At 39.2% G+C, this 27,452-nt stretch overlaps 1 protein-coding gene across 12 annotated transcripts in view; it reads left to right on the top strand.

The window, feature by feature from the left end:
• The window catches only part of LOC121387359 (myosin light chain kinase, smooth muscle-like), a 165,584-nt gene that overhangs the window by 113,478 nt on the left and 24,654 nt on the right, over positions 1-27,452 (top strand). For 11 of the 12 annotated variants that reach the window (XM_041518417.1, XM_041518416.1, XM_041518418.1 and 8 more), the window contains 7 exons: positions 351-551; positions 4,726-4,889; positions 6,610-6,788; positions 8,209-10,765; positions 24,221-24,371; positions 25,024-25,209; positions 26,836-26,979. In XM_041518417.1, the coding sequence (XP_041374351.1) occupies positions 351-551; positions 4,726-4,889; positions 6,610-6,788; positions 8,209-10,765; positions 24,221-24,371; positions 25,024-25,209; positions 26,836-26,979 (3,582 nt within the window). The remainder of the gene's footprint in view (positions 1-350; positions 552-4,725; positions 4,890-6,609; positions 6,789-8,208; positions 10,766-24,220; positions 24,372-25,023; positions 25,210-26,835; positions 26,980-27,452) is intronic. The other variant, XM_041518421.1, reaches the window with a different exon arrangement.

Consider the following 27,452-nt stretch of genomic DNA (forward strand, 5'->3'; position numbering starts at 1 on the left):
CTTCAGGCACAACAGAAGCAAGTACACATTTGGGGAGGGGGAAGCTGACTTAAAAGGAGGGTGCAAAGCAAAGTTTCTAGGGAGTTTCAGGGGTATGATCCCCCGTAAAATTTTGAAAACTAGATGTCCTGAAATGCAATGTAAAATTCATCTCTGTCTTCAGATTTACTACCAATAATATCCATAATAGAATTATTGGGGTGGGGGAGGGCCTAGAGCCGTCACAGCCCCTCTGATCCACCGTACCTAAACAAAGGGGAGGTCTGTAACACTGTGTGTGTGTTGTGTTTTTGCGTCTGCTTGCTGCATGTTTGTGTTTGTTTTCTGGCATGTGTTGTGTGTGTTTCCAGGCTCGCAGCCCGTCAACGTGTTCTGGATCCACAACAACCGCGAGATCCTGCCGCAGGACTCTGAATACACGCAGGTCGCCGACGGCGATGTCCGTAAACTAATCCTGTCCCGGGTGTTTGAGCAGGACACCGGGGAGTATGTGTGCGAGGCGTACAACGATTACGGTGACACTGACACATTCTGTAGGTTGCAGGTCCGAGGTACGTTGTTGTTACCATGGTAACGAGGAAAGAATTTAGACGCATCTTGTCGGAAATATTGTTTAAATATATCTGAGGTGTACAATGATTACACTGACACAGATACGTTCTGTAGATTGCAGGTCCAAGGTACGTTGTTGTTACCATGATAACAAGGAAATAATTTAGACGCACTTAGTCGGAAATATTGTTTAAATACGTCTGTAAGGCGTACAATGATTACAGTGACACAGATACGTTCTGTAGATTACAGGTTCGAGGTATGTTGTTACTATGGTAATGCAGAAGTAACTAAAATGCACCTTATTGGAAATATTTTTTCTTTTCTACTTCACCTGGCCTCAAACAAATGCCTATTTCCTTAAGGATATTAGTCTGGTCCGAACATCACAACAACCAATGGGATAGTCTTAGATTTGTCCAATGAGTTCTCCTTCCTGTTTAGATATGTTGAGACATGTTAAATGGATCCTTCTTTATTACAACATGTTCTATAGATCACAGGTCAGAGGTCAGTTACCATGGCAGGCCTGTGCCAAGGATTTGTTTAAGGCGCTTACATATTTAGCATCATTATAACACAAAAATCAAGCCAAAAGAAGTGGGGTAGTGGATTGAAAACAGTTAAGTGTTTGCCTTCAATCCATCAAATCATGTTGGGGTTGTTTTGTTTTTTTGTTTTTTTTTGGGGGGGGGTTTGGGGGGGGTGTTAAAACTTTTTTTGAAAATAACCCATCAATTCCCCACCCCCAATAATTTAATAATTTGCGCCATGTTGTTGCTGTTGATTTCAGCGTCGTGTTAAATGCTTGTTGTGATTTCTGCTTGTACCTAAGCTAAGAATGCTGACTTCACAGTATATTCCATTTATACCCCCTCTCCCCCCAAAAAAACCCCCAAACAACTCGTTAATAAAATAAAATTTTACGGTCTTTTTAAAATCCAGTTAACTTATTAAATGTCACCTCACAGTTTTACAAATATATATCTAGCATTATCTAACAAATATGATTATTGTAAACTAATTCAGTGTACGTTTAACTGCAATTTGTATAAATACTGCATGTTCATTTCCCGCGATCGCGATCTGCATGCGTGCTCACCACCATGGGTACAAAATTAACAAAGACAAAGGAAATAACCGAAACTGCAGTTAGGTATTCATTGATGCAAACAACTATTGTTTTTTTTACAAATTTACATCAAGATTTACTTCTGTGTAATTGTATTGTTTAATGTCCGCAACGATGTCTCTTGACACGTGGGTGTTAGCTGACTCTGAAGCGTGACGTATATTACGCCGAGAGCTTTTCTCAGTTCAGCCAACGAACGTTCTTCCTAACGTTCGCGAACTATTTGATTGGTGTCCGTCGTCTCCATTTGGTTTAACGTGAAGCGCACAAACCAGTGTAGCGAACGTTTTGTTTTCGCTCGATCTGGCTGAACTCAGCCCTTGGGATAGCCGACATGTCTTTCGGCCCTGAACTGGCATGTGTATTCAAATTGACATGCATTGTCGGTTTGTTTTTATTACTTTGGTTCAAAGTCTTTACAAAGTTAAAATAACATGTTACATATCTTCCAGACATTGAATCACCGTCACATTGCTGTCATACATGTCGAATGCATGCCGTTAAAATTAATAACCTTGATTATTAAAATTAGCAAACATCGTAAGGCATACGCAGTATTCTGGATAGCACCGTTTCTTGTTACCGGTCGTGAGATCGCTATTATGCTAATTGAATATTTGGTATTACATGTATTATGTTTGAGGTGTCGAATAGATTATGTAACCGTTTGTTCACATCACAAGATAGAAAATGGCTCAGCCAAAATGTTATTCACCATTTTTTTTTTGTAAAAATTATTTTTAATTAGCCGATGGCTAAATTGGTTACCGACAGCACGAGCCCTGGATGTTTTCAGTATGTGTTTTGGGAAGGGGGTGTTGGGATAGAAATTACTGATTGCCAACTTAACTGTACTATTAAAAAGTGCTTCATCTATTGTTTATTGAGTTATAATAGTACAGTTGATTCTGTCAATGGGCATCTTCTTTGATCGGCCTTGAAGCTTGATTGCTCGGCACGGGAATCCCGTTACGCGTAAACCCTCCTCTGCTCAAGCAAATCTTTTATGGATATATTTTCTGGGACATCATGTTTCGACCCCTCATCCTAGAAATTTCACTCACCAGGCTGGACACCAACCCCCTTGCATAAATTCCTGCACGTGTACCATTCAAATATTGATCGACTCTTTTAACAGAAATATTTGGATGAACAAGATAGGACAAATAAAAATGGAGATTTGTTCTGTATTACAAATTGTACCATAGTTTGACACCCAACAGCTGATGTATTTTTCGTGCTGGGGTGTTGTTAAACATTCATTGATTCATGTATTACAAATTGATGTTCAGAAGTGTTTGTTTTGTGTGTTGGTTTATCCAATGTCTCCATCTCCGAATTATACCGAGATGAAAGACTGACTTTGAAACAGAATAAGAGGGTGGGACGTAGCCCAGTGGTAAAGGGTTCGCTTGATGGTGATCAGTCTGGGATCAATCGGCGTCGGTAGGCCGATTGTAACAATTTTTTAAATATTTATTTTAAAAAAAGAAGAAGAATAAATTGAATGCAAAAAATTTAATTTTACTTTAAAATTATTTAATTTTTAAAACCTTTTTGCTTAATTCTTATTTCCTATTTTTTCTTTCTCTCCTTAAATATAAACTTTATGTATAAATTTGCGTGTTTTGGAATTTAGTAGAATTTACAGCATTGTCTAAAACTGAGCAGTTTGATGTCTTTGTTCTGTTCAGTGTTGTGTTGTATCAATCATTATTTTAACTGTTGATTTGTTTTTTACTTGTGTGTGCATGTGGTAGTGCATCTTGTAAATAACAATTTGAGAATAGACGATGATCGTTTATTTTTGTGATTGCTAGTTAATGTCAAATCACACTATTAATTGTACTGGAATTGTAGCTATAGTTTGTTTTGTTTAATGATATCATTACAGAACACTGAGATGTAACAAAAAATCTGATAATTCTGATACATAATCTTCAGATCTACCACTGTGCTACATGTCGCATTCACCCACCCACCCACATGACAAACTGGAATGTGGTATTTTATTATCCACATAGTTCAACGTATATTGGGAAATATAACCTGTATGACCCATGAGTGTCATAATGATTTCAGGCGACCAATGAATGACGTCATTTTGAAAAGCGACGTTATAGCATAATGACGTCATTTTGGGAAATGACTTTGTTTCTTCATCTCCTTCTGGTTATGTTTGAAGTGTTTTGACACAGTCTTTGCAAGCTTATTTATAAAAAATAATAATATGAATAATGTGGATAATAACAAAAATATTAGACTTGTATGTAAATCATACTGATTTTACGAAACTCGTGTTAGGATTCATGCATTACACGCTTTTGCTTATGCAATACAAGAATTGTGACACTTGTGTCATACAATCAGTAAGACACACAAGCTTTTGTAATAATCTCTATATATTGGATATAAATATTCATTTTTTAAAGATGATTTATTAACTCAATGTTAAAACAACAGTTTAATTAAAATGTTTTGTTTTCATCTTAAAACTTAAAGCTTTATGAAATAAATAGTTTAATTTAAATGGTTTATTTTTATGGTTTTAATAACTCAGTTTTCATTAAAAATATTTTATTCAGGACTATGCGTTTCATAAATTTAATTTAAGTTTTTTGTTTTCATGTCGAAAACCCAATACTAGTCACATTGACAAGAGTTAACTTAAATTTTGAGACGATAAAAAGTAACTAGAAATGTTTATTTATGAATTCTTTTTCTCTTCTTTCTCTCTTCAGAAAATGACTTCCCGCTCGGACAACAATAGTTCCTGAGCATGTTTCACTAGTTACTCCCCTTTTCTAACCTCTTCTTTTTGTCTGTATCTTCTTCTTTATCTTCCTTGGTCTTATAAAACCTATATTTAGATTTTTTTTTCAACATCTGTTTGCTAACCTTTAGTTTACTTGACTCTTTTATTTTATTTTTCTCATTCTTTCTTTCCTTTTTTCTTTTCTTTCTTTCTTTTTTGTTGTTGTTGTTGTTGTTGTTTAATTAACCCTTTGTGTTGTGAATGGTGTTATGCATTGTTTCCCCAGATGTAGAAATCCCCTTTGCTCCTGATTTTATCACTAAACCGAAACCGTTAACCATCAGTGAGGGGTCGCATGCCATGTTTAGCTGCCAGGTCAGAGGTCATCCAGTGCCAGTCGTCAGCTGGGAACACAATGGTCAGCCTGTCGAAGAAGGCAGCAAATACAAGGTAAAACATTTACAACATACTCGGTCTGTCTAGAAATTTGTATTTGTCCCATGTCATACAAGGTAAGGTTTCACTACACAGATGCCATCTGCCATTGAAACCCATGTTAAATTGCCCAAATTCAAATGAAGATTGCCGATAGAACGGGTTCTCACTGGCACTAACAACATACATCATTGCGAACATACATTATATAAACATTTATTTTCACTCCAAACTTGAGAACATTTCCATCTCAGTCTTTTTGCTAAATGACCGCATCTGGCTGTAGTACCGGTACGAACAGGTGGTTCATAAACCGATTCACTCCAGCTGTCTCTTGCACTATACACCCATGTCCCAAAAGGTCAATGCACAATATTACAAAATGACATGGGCAAAATACAGCCAGAAGGCTTACCATTAAACATACATGTTGTTTTAATTCTTCACCATTTCCAAGAAGTGAATATGTGAACCGTAACGTGTCACCATTAGGAACTATAATGGACCGTGATGAATGAGCTTTCACCCGGAAGTGTACTGTGTAGTGAGATCTATGACAGTTTCAACATACTCAGTCCGTCTAGAGTTTTTGTGTTTGTTCCATGTCATACAAGGTAACACAATACTCAGCCTTTGTAGACAATTAGTGCTTTCCCATGTTCTACAAGATATGGCATGGATATTAAAAGGAAGGAAATACTTTATTTAACGACGCACTCAACACATTTTATTTACGGTTATATGGCATCAGACATATGGTTAAAGACCACACAGATATTGAGGGAGGAAACCTGCTATTACCACTTCATGGGCTACTCTTTTCGATTAGCAGCAAGGTATCTTTTTATATGCACCATCCCACAGACAGGGTAGTACATACCATGGCCTTTGATATACCAGTCATGGTGTACTGGCTGTGACGAAAAATAGCCCAATGGGTCTACTGACGGGGATCGATACTTAAACCGACTGCGCATCAAGCGAGCGCTTTACCACTGGGCTATGTCCTGCCCTGCATAGGTATTACACCATGTTCAATATTCCTAGAAATTTTGTTTATGCTTGTCCCATGTTATACAAGGTAAGGCATGGGTGTTACACCATACTCAGGCTTTCTCTATTGTAAATTAAAAAAACCCACCCCAAAAACCCATACTCAGTCTTTTTAAATATTTGGTTCACCAGTATAATGTTGTGTTATCATTTACACATTCTGATCGTTTTCTTGGACAGTGCTCAGACTTTATAGATCTTTGTACCTGAACCTATATTGTAGATAAAAATACCATATTCGGTCGTTTTAGATCATGTTTTACCAATATAATGTTTTGCTCTCATTTAGACATCCTGATCCTTTTCTTTCTTTCTTTGATGCTCAAACTTGATGATATTTTGTACATGGACTTATATTGTAGATAAAATACTCAGTCTTTTTAGATCATTTGATTCACCAATATAATATTGTGCTGTCATTTACAAATTCCAACCCTTTTCTTGGACAGTGCTCACTCTTTTTATATCAATATCATTGTAGATAAAATACCATACTCAGTCTTTTTAGATTTTTTGATCCACCAATATAATGTGCCGTCATTTACACATTCCAATAATTTCTTTCTTTCATACTCAGACTTTATAGATCGTCATAGATAAAAATACTCAGTCTTTTTAGATCATTTTATTTACCAATATAATGTGCTATTATTTACACATTCCTGTTGTTTTTCTTGGACAGTGTTCTTCCCAAGGCGATGAGCATGTGTTGGAGATATTTGACGTCAAGGAAGAAGACACGGGCAAATACCTGTGTCGTCTCACCAACACCTGCACCATGACATCGCATTCGACCTCTCTCGTCGTCACCGACGTCACTGGGTCTGACCTGCGAGACTTCAGGGCCCTTCTCAAGCCAAGGTAAGGACAAGTGTATATAGCTACAGGGGAGGGTGTACAAGTATGTATAGCTACAGGGGAGGGTGTAAACGTGTGTGTAGCTACAGGAGAGTGTGTACAAGTGTGTGTAGCTACAGGAGAGTGTGTACAAGTGTGTATAACTACAGGGGAGGGTGTACAAGTGTGTATAGCTACAGGGGAGGGTGTACAAGTGTGTATAGCTACAGGGGAGGGTGTACAAGCGTGTATAGCTACAGGAGAGTGTACAAGTGTGTATAGCTACAGGGGAGGGTGTACAAGTGTGTATAGCTACAGGGGAGGGTGTACAAGTGTGTATAGCTGCAGGGGAGGGTGTACAAGTGTATATAGCTACAGGAAGGGTGTACAAGTGTATAGCTACAGGGGAGGGTGTACAAGTGTGTATAGCTACAGGGTGCACTCAACACATTTTATTTACGGTTATATGGTGTCGGACATATGATTAAGGACCACACAGATATTGAGAAAGGAAACCCACTGTAGCAATTTCATGGGCTACTCTTTTCGATTAGCAGCAAGGGATCTTTTATATGCACCATCCCAAAGACAGGATAGTACATACCACGGCCTTTGATGTACCAGTCGTGGTTCACTGGCTGGAACAAGAAATAGCCCAATGGGTCCACCGACAGAGATTGATCCCAGACCAACCGCACATCGAGCGAGCTTTACTACTGGGCTATGTCGCGCCCACTACAGGGTAGCTGATTTAATAGATATTTTGGGATTCATAACTACCGTATGCACTTATGCACTGTGTGATCGGCCTTTGTGGCGTCGTGGTTAGCCATCGGTCTACAGGCTGGTAGGTACTGGGTTCGGATCCCAGTCGAGGCATGGGATTTTTAATCCAGATACCGACTCCAAACCCCGAGTGAGTGCTCTGCAAGGCTCAATGGTAGGTGTAAACCACTTGCACCGACCAGTGATCCATAACTGGTTCAACAAAGGCCATGGTTTGTGCTATCCTGCCTGTGGGAAGCGCAAATAAAAGATCCCTTGCTTCTAATCGAAAAGAGTAGCCCATGTAGTGGCGACAGCAGGTTTCCTCTCTGTGTGGTCCTTAACCATATGTCTGACGCCATATAACCGTAAATAAAATGTGTTGAGTGTATCGTTAAATAAAACATTTCTTTCTTTCTTTCTTTCTTTATGCACTGTGTGTGTGTTTGTCGGTCTGTTGCTTTATCTCTGTCTCTTGTCTTTCTCTGTCTCTATCTGTCTGTCTCTCAGTCTCTATCTCTTTCTCTCTCTCTCTCTCTCTCTCTCTCTCTCTCTCTCTCTCTCTCTCTCTCTCTCTCTCTCTCTCTCTCTCTCTCTCTCTCTCTCTCTCTCTCTCTCTCTCTTTTAACTCTTGTTAATATAAATGTTTGTAATTTGTTATTTTTATTTTGTTTTAAAGACCAGTGCCTGAAAAACCTGCAAAACAAATTGGCAGTGTCTGTGAAAAGTCCGACATAGAAACCAAGACGAAAGATTTCCACCAACTCCTCTCTCATCGACATTCAGCACAGCAGTTGTGCCCGACTGAACACGAGCAGCATGATTTCCGTAACGTCCTCCGAACGCACAGTGGAAAACATGAGAAACCGTTGGTGTTAGGCCTCCACAGCGGAAAACACGACAAACCGTCGGTGTTAGGCCTCCAAACCATGGGAAGCAGGAAGAAACAGTTGTTTCAAACAGAAACCCAGTCATCTCCCAAATGTGCAACAGAACAAACTGATTTTAGAAGTGTACTTAAGAAAGCAAAAAGTGTTCCTTATGCGAGCAGTTTACCCAGGGGAAGTAACTCTGCAGTGACGGTGGGAAGGCCAGGTGTACAACATACCAGCTGCGAACAGAAGATGTCTGGTTCTACTGTGAGTGATGTAAAGGGTTCACAAATGGAAAAGATGAAGAAGGTGCTTAGTGATCCAGAGAACAAAGATACAAGACGGGTTGAAAAAGTTCCTGAAATTGAGGAAAAGAGTAATATAGGAAAATCAGATTTGTCTCCCTTTAGCTCAAAAGATGAAGAAGTTCCCATTGTGAAAGACAAAATTCAAGGAGAGATTAGTTCAGTAAAATCCACTACTATGTTCCCAGCTAAGAATGAAAATTCTCTTTCATCATCTATAGCTCGGACAAAAGAAACTATTCCACTGAAAAAACGATTAGAACAGTTCGAAAATGACAAACCTGAATCAAGGACTTTCTGTACAGCCAGTCTCCCAAAACCAGGCAGAATTCCCATCAACGTAAAAATGAAACCAGGCGGAGTTTCCATCAACGAGAAAGTGAAACCAGGCGGAGTTTCCATCAAAGAGAAACTGAATAAATTCCAACAGATTTCTGCAGAGAACGATTCTGCAACTGCAAAAAATGGATCTAAGACATTATTAGAAAATTCCCTTGCTTCTTCCCGAAGTGTATCCAAAAGCATTTCACATCTGTCGTCAGAAGAACCGACGGTCAAGATGATGAATACAAATGGACAAATGGACGATAACCTGCCACGGAAGTCCAAATTGTTTGATACAAAATCGCTACCAAGGGATGGGTTGAAGAATCGGACATTCGGAAGCAGCAGGAATAATTTTACTTCAGCCATGGCAGGTGTCTCATCAAACAGAATTCAAGAGAAAGTTAACAGACCAAAGCTCAGAGAATCGCCAAACAGTTCGCTGGTCCGAGACAAGCCCATGAGAAAGGCTGTCAGTCTGCTTGAACTGTTTACTCCAGAAAACAAACCAAACATCAACAGCAGCTTCTCAAATAAACTTACTAAGCTTGCAGCTCTTGAAGCAAAAGTTCCAGCAAAACCCAAGCAGCTGGATTTCAGAAATGTTCTGAACAAGCAAAATGACAGTTCAGTTGCTAAGCAACCTACACAGGTTTGGAGCAAGCAGAATGACAGTATAGCTGCTAAGCAATCTCTGAGTGTTTTGAACAAGCAAAAGGATAGTTCAGTTCTGCAGAAATCTAAAGTTTGGAACAGTCAAAATGATGATACAGTTGCTAAGCAACCAGAAAAATTCTCGAGCAAGCAGAATGGAAATACACTAGTTAAACAGCCAGCAAAAATCTCGAGCAAACAAAATGAGGATACATTTTCTAAGCAGCCACCAAACATCTTAAGCAAACAAAATGAGGTTTCTAAGCAACCACCAAACATCTTGAGCAAACAAAATGAGGTTTCTAAGCAACCACCAAACATCTTGAGCAAACAAAATGAGGATACATTTCCTAAGCAGCCACCTAACATCTTGAGCAAACAAAATGAGGTTTCTAAGCAACCACCAAACATCTTGAGCAAACAAAATGAGGATACATTTTCTAAGCAGCCACCAAACATCTTGAGCAAACAAAATGAGGTTTCTAAGCAACCACCAAACATCTTGAGCAAGCAAAATTCGGATGCATTTTCTACGCAACCACCAAACATATTGAGCAAGCAAAATGAGGATACATTTTGTAAGCAACCACCAAACATCTTGAGCAAGCAAAATGTGGATGCATTTTCTACGCAACCACCAAACATATTGAGCAAGCAAAATGAGGATACATTTTGTAAGCAACCACCAAACATCTTGGGCAAGCAAAATGTGGATGCATTTTCTAAGCAACCACCAAACATATTGAGCAAGCAAAATGAGGATACATTTTGTAAGCAACCACCAAACATCTTGGGCAAGCAAAATGGTACAGCCATTACACAGCAGTCAAAAGATGTTTTGGGCGAGCAGAATAACAATGCAGTTATTTCACAAGAGCCAAGAACAACTGTGGCCAACCAAAATGATGGTACAGTTCAACACTCATCGACAGTTCTTAGCAAGCATGATGCAGTTGCTAAGCAACCCCCGAGCGTTAAGCAGAAGCTGTGTGACCAGCGTGTGAAGTATGGCAGCAAGGCAGTGCTGGAATGTGTGATCATTGGAGACGATGTCCAGTGGTCCCTCAACGGGAAGGATGTGGTGAGTTGAGTTTTAACTTTGTATTCAGTAAAAATCGAATTAAAATTAGCTCCACTGGTTAATTACTATTACCTGTGGATCTAATAGCACCCCGTTGGAGCCTATGTCCAGTTGACCTTTCATTCAGCCAATCAAAACCTTACTTGCAAAATCATGCCAGTGATTTGAAAAGAATTTAAAAACATATGGGATTATGCCGAGGGTATGCGAAATGATTCGAGTGAATTACAAAGTATGCCGGAAACTAATTTTAGTATAAAATTTTATATAAAATTTGTTTCAAGACGAACCCCCCCACCCCCTGTAATAGTATAGCCATAAAATCTGTTTATACTAGTATACAATCCAGAGTTTATTACTGCACTTTTCCCCTTGTTTTTTAATGTTGAAATAGACCAACAAGTTCGCCTATTGCATAAATAGTCTAGCCTGATATTTTTGGAATTTGTATGCTCCCAAATAATGCTATAAAAGGCGAAGTGTAATTGGTCGATATTTAAATTCTTATTTATACTAGATGAAATGTCACCTGGACATGGGAGTCCACGCAATGTTGTTAGATCTACTGGTAGACCAGTAGAGCTAATTTTAATCAGATTGTATTCAGTACGCAAACCAACAGTAAGTCATCTAGGCAAGGCAGTGCTGGAATGTGTGATCACTGGAGACACTGGCCAGTGGTCCGTCAATGGGAAAGATGTGGTGAGTTCAGTTTTAACTTTTTATACAGTACGCAATCCAGCCATAAAGTCGTCTATAGTTTATCCCATCAACCTGAAAAAAATAAAATGTTTTGTAAATAATTTCAGTTTGGTTTGACGTCAGAAGAAAAATAAAAGTATTTTGGAAACAACAAAAAATTATGATTTTTGTGTGCAATTTTAAAAATGATCACTCATAAATAAATAACTTGTACCATAGTAAATTTGATAGTATGAAAAAAGGCGTGTGTCTGTGGGAAGGACTATAGGCATTGATAGCTGATTATGTATCCATTGCATTCATGGCATGGCATCTAATGCCTGTCAGAATTACCAAATGTTTGACATCCAGTAGCCTATGATTAATAAATCAATGAGCTCTAATGGTGTTGTTAAACAAAACAAACTTTAACTGATGGCCAACATAGTTAATTATACTGAGAGGCTACGGGTGGAGTGGGTGGATGGAAATATCATGATTTTTGCAACTCTTGATGTCACAGATCTATGTCAATACCATGACCTTTGATATACCAGTAAATGGTTCACTGGGAGGAATGAGAAATAGCCAATGGGTCCACTGACGAGGATCGATCCTAGGCCAACCACACTTTGCCACTGGACTATGTCCTACATCCCCTGTAGCCTTTAAACACAGGTGGTTGCTTTATAGAGATGAAAAAAAAGAAAGAAAGGAATGTTTTATTTAACGACGCACTCGACACATTTTATTTACGGTTATATGGCATCAGACATATGGTTAAGGACCACACAGATTTTTTAGAGGAAACCCGCTGTTGCCACTACATGGGCTTCTCTTTCCGATTAGCAGCAAGGGATCTTTTATTTGCGCTTCCCACAGGCAGGATAGCACAAACCATGCCTTTGTTGAACCAGTTATGGATCACTGGTCGGTGCAAGTGGTTTACACCTACCCATTGAGCCTTGCGGAGCACTCACTCAGGGTTTGGAGTCAGTATCTGGATTAAGAATCCCATGCTTTGACTGGGATCTGAACCCAGTACCTACCAGCCTGTAGACCGATGGCCTAACCACGACGCCACCGAGGCCGGTTTATAGAGATGGCTGCTTGAGCAGATTTAATGCTATAATTACAGATTGATTATGCACTGATAGGGGTGTGTGCAACCACCTCTCCCCTTAGTTCTGAAAGTGCTCTAATTATACTAACTAGTGTACAAGAAATTATGATGAATTTCATAAAAACGTAATCCAGCATGTGTTCTTTTAGCATGGAAGAGGTGGGACGTAGCCCAGTGGTAAGGCACTTGCCTGATGCATGGTCGGTCTGGGATCAATCCCCGTCAGTGGGCCCACTAGGCTATTTTTCGTTCCAGCCAGTTCACCATGATTGGTATATGAAAGGCTGTGGGATGTGGAATGTTATATATAAAAGATACCTTGCTACTAATGAAAAAATATAGCGAGTTTCCTCTCTAAGACTATATGTCAAAATTACCAAATGTTTGTTATCCAATAGCTGATGATTAATAATTAAATGTTCTCTAGTGGTGTTGTTAAACAAAACAAACTAACTTTTGATAATGGTACTCCCTCTAAGTGAAGTCCTGGATCCGTCCCTGAATTGTATGTACAAACACAAAGAACACCAGCGTCAGGAAACATCTGTTTGGGTTTGCTTTTGTTGTTAAGAATGCTGTTTACAGATATTTAAAATAGCTGTAGTAAACAAAAGAATGTAGAGTAGACAATAGTCCAGTAAGTCACATGAAAATATATTCACACACACATACACACACACACACACACACACACACAGCCTGCCTAGGAACACAGTCCACTTGTATAGTGTTGCCTACTATGCTATGAAATGTTATCAAGTCACATGTGAGTAAAATGACTTCACTTTAACTACACGTGCATGCATAGTTATTATGCAAAACCAAGATCCTGCTTGTGCAGGTGCAGTGTGTAAACTTATTTATGATTATACATGTATTAACCAATAGTTAGTTTAGTATCCTGTTTGTCTGTGCCATGCTTGTACAAATATTACATGTTTTGCATCCAGTTCCAAATGTGGCAAAGAGAATTTTTTAAATCATGAGTTATGGTAGTACTATACCAAATAACTTCCGGCTGGGTCAAAGTTCGAGGTGCACCGAACTTTTGATAGAGAAGTGAACACCACAAGTCCTGTGATTGGTTATAAATGTGAGTGTGTTGGTTGTAAAAAATAATAGTTTCATCTGGGTAAAATAAATGTTCAATTTTATTTCATCCAGTACCAATGTGTCAAGTAGCCTTGTGCTTGAAACATGTATGGGGTACCTGTAAAAAAAAGTACTCAAATTTTGTGCGAAACTAGGGTAGTCATAGACGCTACCCGTTATCTCAGAAACGAGCAGCTTGACCCCCATTTTTTTCTGATTCACTTTAAGTGTAAGGGGTGGTAGTATTTATATTCGTGGCGTTTATATCGGTTGATACGTTGCAGGTAGGAGTTTTAGCCGCATATGTTACTATTGTCGTCTGTGGGATTTGATTTGGTAGTATACACCCTTATGACGTCAATCGTCGTAAAACATGAGTTATAACGTTATGCAGGACTTCTAGAATTTTTATAAAATCCACTAGCCATGGGATCAGTGATTTAAAAAAATTTCTAGCCACGATTTAAAATTCACTAATCATACTTTACTTTTAGTTAATACAATTTTACTAAATAATAGTAATAATCAGATATGTCACCTAAAGAGAGAAATACCCGAATTTTTACTTTTTTAAGTTAACATTTTGACAAAATTAATGACTCTTATCATTATTGTATGATTTTCTTACGCCTAACCCTAAATGTAACCCATTTTCTTAGTGGAGGAGGCCCCCCATAGCCCCTGTTGACTGTGGTTGCATTCATTTCCATAGCGCCATACCCAAAAATGTCTTTGTAGCAAAAACACTGAATACATGTACATTGTGTAAATCTAACATTTTAGTAAAAAGCATATTATATAGTGAAACAATACATATGACATCACATTTCTCAAATACACTTTAAATACATGCAGACATGTATAGTATTGCTATACGTGTATACACACTACACAGGTGTTTTTTCTGTCATTAAAAGCCATGTTAAATTACGATCAACCTCAATCTAGAAAGTAGATAATAGTAAGATTGCTATATGGTTCCGGTAGCTGAACAGCAACAAACATTGATATTACATGTTTCGCATTCACTTCTTCACATTTCTGAAATACAAGTACACACAGGGCTTCTAGAATTTTTATAAAATCCACTAGCCATGGGATCAGTGATTTAAAAAATTTATCATTCACGACTGAATTTCACTAGCCCTACTTTACTTTAAGTTAATACAATTATTGTACTAAATAATAGTAATAATCAGATATGTCACCTAAAGAGGGAGATAGAGCTTAAAAACACTAACATTGGGGGTTGGGGTGAGGTCAGGATATTCATATTTACTAAATAAACTTAACTGCAACATTTGACAAAAAACATTTCACTAGCCATCAGGCATGGCAATAGTAGTTATTTACTAGCCCAACATTGAATATCACTAGCCATGGGAGTGGGGCTACCATAATCTAGAAGCCCTGTTTAGTATTCTGTTTGTCTGTGCCATGCTTGTACAAATATTACATGTTCTGCATCTAGTTCCAAATGTGGAAGGCGTGTACATGTACATGAGGACGTAAAACTAGTTGCCCAGTGCCCAAATGTGGAACAGTGTTCGAAATAAGCTGTTGTCCGTTTGTCCTGACAAGTGAAAATCTGTTCGGACAAGCAAAATGTAGCTCAACAGTTGTCCAGTGGACAAGTAAAAATGTTCAATGCAGTTTCATTTTGAGCACTTAAAAATGTGGTCCTTGTACTTGAATAAAAGATAACATTTATTTGGACAAGTGAAAATATTGGTGGACAAGTAGATTTCTAGACTAGTGATTTTTTCTATCACTGTGGAATATTTATATGCAATAAAGTTTATCTTTATCTTTATCTTCACCTGCATAGTTGTGCTACATGCTTATCAAAATGTAAGCCACAAATATATATGTTTAACGTTGTAGTGTGTCAAATTTAGTGTGTCAAATTTAATTTTTATGAGAAATTGTAAAGTTCCTTTTTTTACTGACCATTAGAGCACATTGATTTACGAATCATTGTTTATTGGATGTCAGACATTTGGTCATTTTGACATTTAGTCTTAAAGAGGAAACCTGCTACATTTTTCCATTAGTAGCAAAGGATCGTTTACATGCACTTTCCAACACAGGTCAGCACATACCATGCCCTTTGATATATCAGTCATGAGGCACTGCTTGGGATGGGATAAAAATGAGAGGATGGTTCCTCGCATGTGATATGATTGCAAATATCACAAGATGAGATATGAATCATATTTGATAAAAAACATGAAATTTTCTATTTATTATATAACTTTTGGCAATTTACCTTTATTTTTAAAATGCCAGCAGCAAAATAGTTCTGGCTTTCTTACATTGAAGATAATACTTTCTACAGTGATGATAATACATTTTATAGTGAAATAGTGAAATTTTCACTCTAAAATGTGTTATCGCCACTGAGTGACTGATAACATTTTTATTTCACTGATATTTTAAGATATTTCACTAAATGTTATATATAATAAATAGCTTTATCATGTACTGTTACAGATCAAGTTTAACTTTCATGATGATTCACCCATTTTTTGGCAGAGTTATTGCTTGGATTTAGGAGAAAAGAAAACTTGTTGGGCACGGTAGGGGATATCTGTTACTTTAACAGTACTCGCAGAATGCTTGTTAAATATTAAAATAACAACACCCTCAATTGCTGATTGGTAAAGCGCTCTCTTGATGCACGGTCTGTTTGGGATCGATCCCCGTCAGTGGGCCCATTGGGCTATTTCTCGCTCCAGCCTCTGCACCACGACTGGTACATCAAAGGCTGTGGTATGTGTTGCCCTGTCTATGGGATGGTGCATATAAAAGACCCCTTGCTGCTAATAAAAAAAGAGTAGTCCAAGTGGCGACAACCAGTTTCCTCTCTCAATATCTGTGTGGTCCATAACCATATGTCTGACGCCATATAACCGTAAATAAAATGTGCTGAGTGCGTTGTTAAATAAACCATTTACTTCCTACTTCCAATTGCTGATTTGTTGAACCACTTATAGTTTACTCTGGTCACAATATCCACATAGGCAACTGTAAACAAACAGGAACCCACTATCTGGCCATCTACAGCCAGGGCTGGATTTAGACCTTGGGGGGCCCGGGGCACTTCAGGTTCGGGGGCCCCTCAACATAGAAATTAAATTACATGACAAATAAAAAAATTAACTAATTTTATAATTATTACTTTTTTTTTAATAAAGGAAGTCCTTAGTCTGGGGGGCCCCTCTGGGGGGCCCAGGGCAATTGCCCCCCTTTGCTCCCTTATAAATCCGGCACTGTCTACAGATATGACTAGTTGACCTTGTGGTTGGTTTGCCAACTGTAGAAAAATAGCGCCATATGGAACATTAACAATTATAAGCATTAAAAATATACAAACTTTATTGATTTCAAACTGACTTTATGGCCGATGTGCATACTATAGTTCTAAAGATATTAACATACGGAGAAGAAGAAAAATTTGTATTAAAAATGTACAAGCTTCATTGATTTTGACCTTGTTACCCTTTGGTGTATTACACAAGTGATAAAGTGCTATTGATTCTGCATTAATAATGTATATCACACTACTCTCAAGTCTGCTGGTTTTATGGTATGCTAGTCTGGATGGGGAAAGTACATACAGTATGGAGCTTAGATGGCAGAAAGGAAAGCAGACGCCTGAGTAACATTAAGTTTAAACCAATTGAGAGGACTGTGTATTTGATGACACCTCAGCACATGTTTAAACTCTAGCTAGATATTTGAAATTCATTATCATTTATTATGGTAAATGTGACACTGTCTATAGACTGTCTGATTGGATATTCAACGCATGGTAAATGTGACACTCTGTCTATAAATGTTTGTCTGATTGGATATTCAACGCATGGTAAATATGACACTCTTGTCTCTAGACTGTTTGTCTGATTGGATATTCAACGCATGGTAAATGTGACACTGTGTCTATATAATGTTTGTCTCATGACACCTGAGCATATGTTTAAATTGGCACTATCTGTATTGGATGTTCAACATACGGTAAATGTGACACTGAGTCTATAGAATGTTTGTCTAATGACACCCCAGCACATGTTTAAACTACCACAACATACTGGATGTTCAATGTATGGTAAATGTGACACTGTCTATAGACTGTTTGTCTAATATGACACCCCAGCACATTGGATGTTCAATGATGATAAATGTGACACTGTGTCTATAGACTGTTTGTCTAATATGACACCCCAGCACATTGGATGTTCAATGTATGGTAAATGTGACACTGTGTTTATAGACTGTTTGTCTAATATGACACCCCAGCACATTGGATGTTCGATGATGGTAAATGTGACACTGTGTCTATAGACTGTTTGTCTAACATGACACCCCACCACATTGGATGTTCAGTGTATGGTAAATGTGACACTGTGTCTATAGACTGTTTGTCTAATGACACCCCAGCACATTGGATGTTCAATGTATGGTAAATGTGACACTGTGTCTATAGACTGTTTGTCTAATATGACACCCCAGCACATTGGATGTTCAATGTATGGTAAATGTGACACTGTGTCTATAGACTGTTTGTCTAATATGACACCCCAGCATATTGGATGTTCAATGTATGGTAAATGTGACACTGTGTCTATAGACTGTTTGTCTAATCACACCCCAGCACATTGGGTGTTCAATGTATGGTAAATGTGACACTGTGTCTACATGTTTATGTTTGTCTTAGACACCCCAGCACATTGCAGTGGTAAAGCGCTTGCCTGATGCACGGTCGATCTAGGATCGATCCCCTTCGGTGGACACATTGTGCTGTTTCTCGTTCCAGCCAGTGCTCCACAACTGGTGTAACAAAGGCCATGGTATGCACTATCCTGTCTATGGAATGGTGCATATAAAAGATCCCTTGCTGCTAATCTAAAAAAAGTAGCCTATGAAGTGGCAACAGCGGGTTTCCTCTCTCAATATCTGTGTGGTCCTTAACCATATGTTCGACGCCATATAGCCATAAATAAAATGTGTTGAGTGCTTCGTTGACTAAAACATTTCTTTCTTTTACTCTACAAAATGTCAGTGAGGAATTCATGAAAAGTACAGCATCCTGTTGACTTCACAGCCTGGTTATTTTAATGGCTATGTCTGCTGCCATCATGAAGGCTTGTGTTACCAAAAGTGCAACAGTGTATCTTTTCTGTGCATTTTTCACAGAGATAAGAACAGCACAGCCTTTGATATATATATTATTTGTGGATCTCAGATAAAATGGGAACTACCCAATGGCACGGGCATAGCAAAGTGCCAAAAGGGGGGGGGGGGTGGTGGTGGGGGACACACACACACACATGTATATATAAATACATGTATAGATATATAAAAACCATTGCTGCTGCTACAAACTGGGGGGCAAAGGCTGTGGTATGTGCTATCCTGTCTGTGGGATGGTGCATATAAAAGATCCCTTGCTGCCAATCGAAAAGAGTAGCCTATGAAGTGGCGGCAGCGGGTTTCCTCTCTCAATATCTGTGTGGTCCTTAATCATATGTCCAACGCCATATAACTGTATATAAAATGTGTTGAGTACGTTGTTAAATAAAACATTTCCTTCCTTCCATATGCATGTAACTAAGGACAGCATATCCTTTGATATATATCAGTTGTAGATCTCAGACAAAATAGGAACTACCCAATGGGTCCCCTAGAATCAGTCCTAGATGTATAATCCATTGCAGGACAGGCAGTCAATCACTACCTCTTAATTACACTGGTCACTCCCCGGCCATTGCAGGACGGGCAGTCAGTCACTACCTCTGAATTACACTGGTCACTCCCCGGCCATTGCAGGACGGGCAGTCAGTCACTACCTCTGAATTACACTGGTCACTCCCCGGCCATTGCAGGACGGGCAGTCAGTCACTACCTCTGAATTACACTGGTCACTCCCCGGCCATTGCAGGACGGGCAGTCAGTCACTACCTCTGAATTACACTGGTCACTCCCCGGCCATTGCAGGACGGGCAGTCAGTCACTACCTCTGAATTACACTGAATTACACGGTCACTCCCCGGCCATTGCAGGACGGGCAGTCAGTCACTACCTCTGAATTACACTGGTCACTCCCCGGCCATTGCAGGACGGGCAGACGGTCAGTCACTACCTCTTAATTACACTGGTCACTCCCCGGCCATTGCAGGACGGGCAGTCAGTCACTACCTCTGAATTACACTGGTCACTCCCCGGCCATTGCAGGACGGGCAGTCAGTCACTACCTCTTAATTACACTGGTCACTCCCCGGCCATTGCAGGACGGGCAGTCAGTCACTACCTCTGAATTACACTGGTCACTCCCCGGCCATGCAGGACGGGCAGTCACACTCCCCGGCCATTGCAGGGTCAGTCACTACTCTGAACTACACGGCCACTCCCCGGCCATTGCAGGACGGCAGTCACTACCTCTTAATTACACTGGTCACTCCCCGGCCATTGCAGGACGGGCAGTCAGTCACTACCTCTTAATTACACTGGTCACTCCCCGGCCATTGCAGGACGGGCAGTCAGTCACTACCTCTTAATTACACTGGTCACTGGTCACTCACTACCTCGGCCATTGCAGGATGGGCCATTGCAGGACGGGCAGTCAGTCACTACCTCTGAATTACACTGGTCACTCCCCGGCCATTGCAGGATGGGCAGTCAGTCACTACCTCTGAATTACACTGGTCACTCCCCTGGTCATTAACAAACGCCCCTGAACACTACAAGGTTAAAGGATATCTTTACATTTAATACAATTACTCATGTAAATAAACCTAATTCTGGATAGAAAAAAAATCCTAACCACAAAAACAAATCTATGGTAAACATGATCTGTTTTGTACTAATAGTTACTAATGGTTTAATGTTGTGCTCATTTTGTATTCATCCTAGTGTTATAAGCTACCAATGTGTTTTAAAATTTTTTTAAAGTTGTTATATATAGCCCATGTGTTGAAGTATGACTGGTTTAATGTTGGCCTGTTGTTACAGCTTGAATGTTAATGTCAAGAAATAAACATCTCCCAGCTGGTGACTGATAAGCCGATATGTTTACTCGCAAATTACAAAGCAGTCTCAGTAAGAACGTGGATATATAGTCTAAGCCTCAACAGTTAGCTCTTTGAGAATTTGTATAGTATGAGCCACTGCATTTGGCCGTATTTACAGCTTACTCACACAGGCTGGATTACGTACCATAGTTCATTATTAATATGGTTTGTATAGTCCACGTGTGTGTGTATGGTTGTCAATATATTGAAGTGATTTTCACGTGATAAGTATGTAACTGTTTAATTACAACTTTAATTATAACTGCATATATGCTGGATTTTATGTAGCAGTGTGTTGTTCACTGTCACCATGGTTGACTGTTTTCTGTGTGTATGTGTGCACTATTGGAAATATATGGACATGTACTGAGGGGTTTGAATGTGAAAAGTATATGTAAGTTTTTTATCGCCTGTTTACAACTTACATATAAACACATATTATATACATATAATATTACATATTATATACCACAGTTCACTGTTGATTATCACTACAGTTGACTATTTTTAAAATGTGTTAAAAATTATTTTTTAAAGTGATAGACCCTTTGTTTTTATACACTATTTTTCAGTATTAGAGTTGGTTTTGTTTTTTTATTAATTGAAATGAGACATTACATAGATTTTAATGTTTAAGGTATGGTGTATTGCATTGTCAGCAGTAGTATCATGATGCATTGATACATTGTTGTATTTGTGACATACCCAGACAATCGGTGGCCCCGTTGGACTATTTCTCGTTCCAACCAGTGTTCCACAATTGGTGTAACAAAGGCTGTGGTATGTACTATCCTGTCTGTGGGATGGTGCATATAAAAGATCCCTTGCTGCTAATTGAAAAGAGTAGTCCATGAAGTGGTGACAACGGGTTTCCTCCCTCAATATCTGTGTGGTCCTTAACCATATGTCCGACACCATATAACCGTAAATAAAATGTGTTCAGTGCGTTGTTAAATAAAACATTTCCAGGGATCTTTTATATGCACCATCCCACAGACAGGATAGTACATACCACGTTCTTTGTTACACCAGTTGGTTATTTCTCGTTCAAACCAGTGCACCATGATTGGTATATCAAAGGCTGTGGTATGTGCTGTTCTGTCTGTGGGATGATGCATATAAAAGATCCCTTGCCAGGAAACGAAAAATGTAGCGGGTTTCATCTCTAAGACGATATGTCAAAATTACCAAATGTTTAACATTCCAATAGCAATATGATTAATAAATCAATGTGCTCTAGTGGTATTGTTAAACAAAAACAAAAACAAACTTTAACTCGGAACTGAAGAGACTTTCACATGAGAAGACTAAGTATGTAATCTGATCAGATAAGCTGGATTATATATTCATCATTAATCATAACCAGGTCATCGTGTGTACCGCGGTCAATAATCAAACAGACTGTTACTTGAAAGGTCTGTACGTAATGCTGTTATGCATAATACGGATTATATATCCCAGTTACTAGGTACAGTATGTATGTGTGTATGTAATATAGAGATGGCAGATTTCTAGCCCACGTATATTTTACTGATTGTATCTGGGCGGGATGTAGCCCAGTGGTAATTAAAGCACCCACTTGATGCACAATCGTTAAAGTTTGTTATGTTTAGCCACACCACTAGAGCACACTCGTATATTAATCATTAGTTGTTGGATGTCCACTATTTAGTTATTTTTTACTACATTTTTCCATGAGCAGCAAGGGGTCTTTTGTGTGCACTTTTCTATAGACGTGACAGCACATACCACAGCCTTTAATATACCAGTCATGGGACACTGGCTGGATTGGGGAAAAGCCCAATCAGAAAATGGGTCCACTGAACACTTTACCAAATGAGCTAGATTCTGCCACTAAGATAGTTCAAAGTCCATGGTATGTGCTATCCTGTCTGTGGAATAGTGCATACATGTATAAACAATCCCTTGCTACTAATGAAAACATGTAGTGGGTTTCCTCTCTAAGACTACCAAATGATTGACATCCAATAGCCGATGATTATTAAATCAATGTGCTCTAGTGGTGGTGTCAAACAAAACAAACTTTGTTTTAACTGTCGATGATATATGACCAGAATGAAGAGTACCGGTAGTTGGGTGAATCCAGGATGAATTTCGTTTTGTTTAATGAGACCAATAGACCCATTCTCTGATCAGATTTCCCCCATCCGTCGTGGCAAAGCCAAAGAAAGAAATGTTTTACTTTCGGACCCAGTCAACATGGGATTTTATTTACGGTTATATGACGTCAGACATATGGTTAAGGACCACACAGAGTTTGAGAGGTAAACCACTGTTGCCACTACATGGGATCCTCTTTCCGATTAGCAGCAAAGGGATGGTTTTATTTGCACTTCCCACAGCGCAGGATAGCACAAACCATGCTGCCTTTGTTGAACCAGCCTATGGATCAGCTGGTCCTCTAAAAACAGTGTCACACCTACCATATGTTTGAGCCTTGCGGAGATAACTCAAATCAGGGTTTGGAGTCGGTATCTGGATTAAAAAAACATGCCTCGACTGGGATCCGAACCCAGTACCATACCAAAAGAAAGAAAGAAGATGTTTTATTTAACGACGCATGACGCCACCGATTTACGGTATCCCATACATACCAGTGGACCACAACAGGTATATCAAAGGAAACCCGCGTTGCCACTACATGGGTTACTCTTTCCGAAAGTGCATATACAGGTATAAAATTTCCCTTCCCTCAGGCAGGATAGCATGTACCAGGTTTCTCTAAAGACTTATGGATATAGGTGGTTGGAGGGGTTACCTATGTATGAGCTTTGTATTTCCCTCACTCAGGGTTTGGAGTCATGTATCTGGTTTCTCCAAGCCTCGACTGGGATATATAGGTGGTTACCAGCCTGTATACCGTATGTCTTTGTATTTTCCTTGCTCCTAATGGAACCATGTACCACAAGGTATATCTAAAGACTCTATAGGTATCCTGTGGTTGGAAAGTGCATATATGTATGTCTTTGTATTGCTCCTAATGGAAACATGTAGCAGGTTTCTCTAAAGACTCTATAGGTATATAGGTGGTTGGAGGGGTTATATGTATGTCTTTGTATTTCCCTTGCTCCTAATGGAAACATGTAGCAGGTTTCTCTAAAGACTCTATAGGTATATAGGTGGTTGGAGGGGTTATATGTATGTCTTTGTATTTGTCGGTATGTGTGTGTACATGTATGTGTGCATGCGTATATATGTGCGTGCGTGTATGCGTGCGTGTATGTACATGTGTTTGTGTGTGTGGTTTAGTATTGCTGTAATACCTGTATAGATTGGTGGCCGTGAAAACGCTTGAGTTAAAATTACCAAATGTTTGACATCCAATAGCCTATGATTAATTTGTCAATGTGTCTAGTGGTAAAATTTGTAAAACATAACATTATGTGTCGGCTGTATAATGCTGTTATCTAAATAACTATTTTGAATTATAACTTTTAATTTAATTTTTTTTAAATGTCTTTTTTCCAGACCTCCCCATTAGTGAAGATGAGTTATGCGGATAACAATGTTGCCACGCTGACGATCGCCGAGGCGTATTCCGAAGACGAAGGCGAGTACACGTTGACTGCGACAAACAAGTTCGGCTCGTCCAGCACAACCTGTCGGCTGTCTGTCGATTGTGAGTAGTACTTTGTCAGGGCTTCTAGATTATGGTATCCCTACTCCCATGGCTAGTGATATTCAACGTTGGGCTGGTAAATAACTACCATTGCCATGCCAGATGGCTAGTGGAATTTGTTTTCAAATGTTGCAGTTAAGTCTATTTTGTAAATATGAATATCCTGTCACCACCCCAACCCACCAATGTTAGTGTTATCTCTCTCTTTAGGTGACATATCTCATTATTACTATTATTTAGTAAAATTGTATTAACTTGAAAAAAAGTAGGGCTAGTGAATTTTTAATGGTGGCTAGTACATTTTTAAAATCATTGATCCCATGGCTAGTGGATTTTATAAATTCTAGAAGCCCTGACTTTCTGTATTCATTATATAACATTTAATGAAATGTCAGGGGCCGAATTTCAAAATATTTTGGGTGGCACGGCAAGTGTTGCTGTTGGTTTAATAACAAAAATTAGGACACCATTTAAGGCAAGTTGGAGGGGCACCAAGGCAAACGGCGTAAGATTTTTGGGGCATAACAGCAAGTAAGGAGAGCAACTACAGCAGTTGCCGTCAGTAAAAAAAGGCCAGGGGTTGAATTTTAATTTTTAGGGGTGCAGCAAGTGTTGCCTTCAGTTTAATATTTTATATTTTTACCACTGACAGCCAGCAGTTCTCAGTCGTCCAAGTCTGATATCGAAGGTCACGTGACTATTCCTGCACGAATCATCAGCCTTGTTACAAACAGCGAGACTGTCATGAATGGCGACGTTCTGGAGATGAGGGTGACCACCACGGGGGAGCCGCCCCCCAATGTCTGCTGGTTCAAGGGCAAACAGGAGATTAAACCAGGTGGGGAGGTCAATTAGGCATTCACAGGTTGTCTAATGAGTAGTATCAATCGGTCATTAGTATTTGTTCATCGCTGCGTGTGTGGCTGTGTGTGTATGTGTGTGTATGTGTGTGTGGCTGTGTGTGTATGTGTGTGTGTGTGGCTGTGTGTGTATGTGTGTGGCTGTGTGTTTATGTGTGTGGCTGTGTGTATGTGTGTGTGTGGCTGTGTGTGTGTGTGTGAGTGTGTGTGTGTGGCTGTGTGTGAGTGTGTGTGTATGTGTGAGTGTGTGTGTGTGGCTGTGTGTGAGTGTGTGTGTGTGTGTGTGTGTGTGTGGTGTGTGTGTATGTGTGTGTGTGGCTGTGGCTGTGTTAGTGTGTGTGTGTGTGTGGCTGTGTGTGTGATGTGTGTATGTGTGTGTGTGTGTGTGGGCTATGTGTGTGGCTGTGTATGTGTGTGTGTGTGTGTATGTGTGTGTGGCTGTGTGTGTATGTGTGTGTATGTGTGTGAGTGTGTGGCTGTGTGTGTATGTGGCTGTGTGTGTGCTTGCACGCGTCTGTGTGTGTCTGTCTGTCTGTGTGTGTGTGTGTCTGTCTGTGTGTGTGTACTTGTGTGCTAGCGTGTGTTAGTTTATGTGTTAGTGTGTATGTACGTGTGTGTGTGTGCTTGTATGTGTATGTACATGTGTGTGTGTGTGTGTGTGTCTGTGTGTTAATGTGCTTGTGTGCGTGCGTGCGGGTGTGTGTGTGGTGTGTACTTGTGTGCTAGCGTGTGTTAGTGTATGTGTTAGTGTGTATGTACGTGTGTGTGTGTGCTTGTATGTGTATGTACATGTGTGTGTGTGTGTGCGTGCTTGTGTGTGTGTCTGTGTGTTAACGTGCTTGTGTGCGTGCGTGCGGGTGTGCGAGTGTTGTGTGTGTGTGTGTGTGTTAAACAAAAATACATCTTTTTAGTCCCCTACTGGTCCAACCAGAGGGGACTATAGGTTTCATCTCCGTCCTTTTGTCTCTGTCTGTCTCTCCATTTGTCTGTTCATCTGTATGTCCCTGATATAGTTTTCTGGATGTTTTATTCATAATGCCTTGAGATATTGAGCTGCCATTTATCATGTACTGTTACAGATCAAGTTTGACTGTCATGGTGATTTACCCATGGTTTTTAACAGAGTAATGGCCCTTGAATTTAGGAGATAGGAAAAATATTTCCTTAATTTAAAAAAAACTATAAAAAGATTTGGGGGGGGAAATCCTGAAGATATTGAGATGAAATTTGGTATATAGCTTTATCATGTACTGTTACAGATAAAATTTAACTTTAATAGCATTTTATACATTTTTTACAGTTATGGCCCTTGAACTTAGGAGATATACAAATTTGTTTTCCAGACTTTTATTTTTATTGGAATTAATCATATTGATGTACTTACCTTTGTTTGACACCCAATAGCCGATGTCTGTTTTTGTGCTGGGGCGTCGTAATCATTCATTCATTCATTCCAATAACCAATGATGTATGGATCAATGTGGTGGTGTTAAACAAAACAAAACAAACTTTAACTTTTACATCTTTATTACAGCTAAACAGATACATTTTCAGATACATTTCAACATTCAAGATTTTCTTTCTTTCTGTCTTTGTTTGGTCAGATGTCCGAATTGAGTTGGAAAATGATGCAGATACCAGCATACTGAGGATATCTAAAGTGACGGCAAACGATGCTGGGAAATACATCGTAGTGTCGGAAAACCACGCTGGATTAGATAGAGCCTCCCAGTCAGTGCAGGTCGAAGGTTCGTGAACAGATTAGTTTTATTACTCATGTAGTATTTTTGTTATTTTGTCATTGACCTGATGCAGAGTCAGTCTAGGATCAATCCCCATCAGTTGACCCATTGGGCTATTTCCCATTCCAGCCAGTGCACCATAGCTGGTATATTAAAGGATGTCGTATGTGCTATCCTGTGGGATGATGCATATCAAAGATCCCTTGCTACTAATGGAAATATGCCCCTAAGACTATGTCAGAGTTACCAAATGTTTCACATCCAATAGCAGATGATTAATAAATCAATCAGCTCTAATGGTGTTGTTAAACAAAACAAAGTTTAACTTAAGGCCACAGGAGTTCAAAAGTTTTCAAACCTTTTGTTTGCCACCAAGCAAGTGCTGTTCACATACATATAAACCACATATTTTTCAACTTCCCCTACTTTAATATCAGTTATAAAAATTAACCGTTCACTTCACTCAAAACAAACTTTAA

Source organism: Gigantopelta aegis, chromosome 13, assembly GCF_016097555.1.
Source record: "Gigantopelta aegis isolate Gae_Host chromosome 13, Gae_host_genome, whole genome shotgun sequence".
Classification (NCBI taxonomy): Eukaryota; Metazoa; Mollusca; class Gastropoda; order Neomphalida; family Peltospiridae; genus Gigantopelta; species Gigantopelta aegis.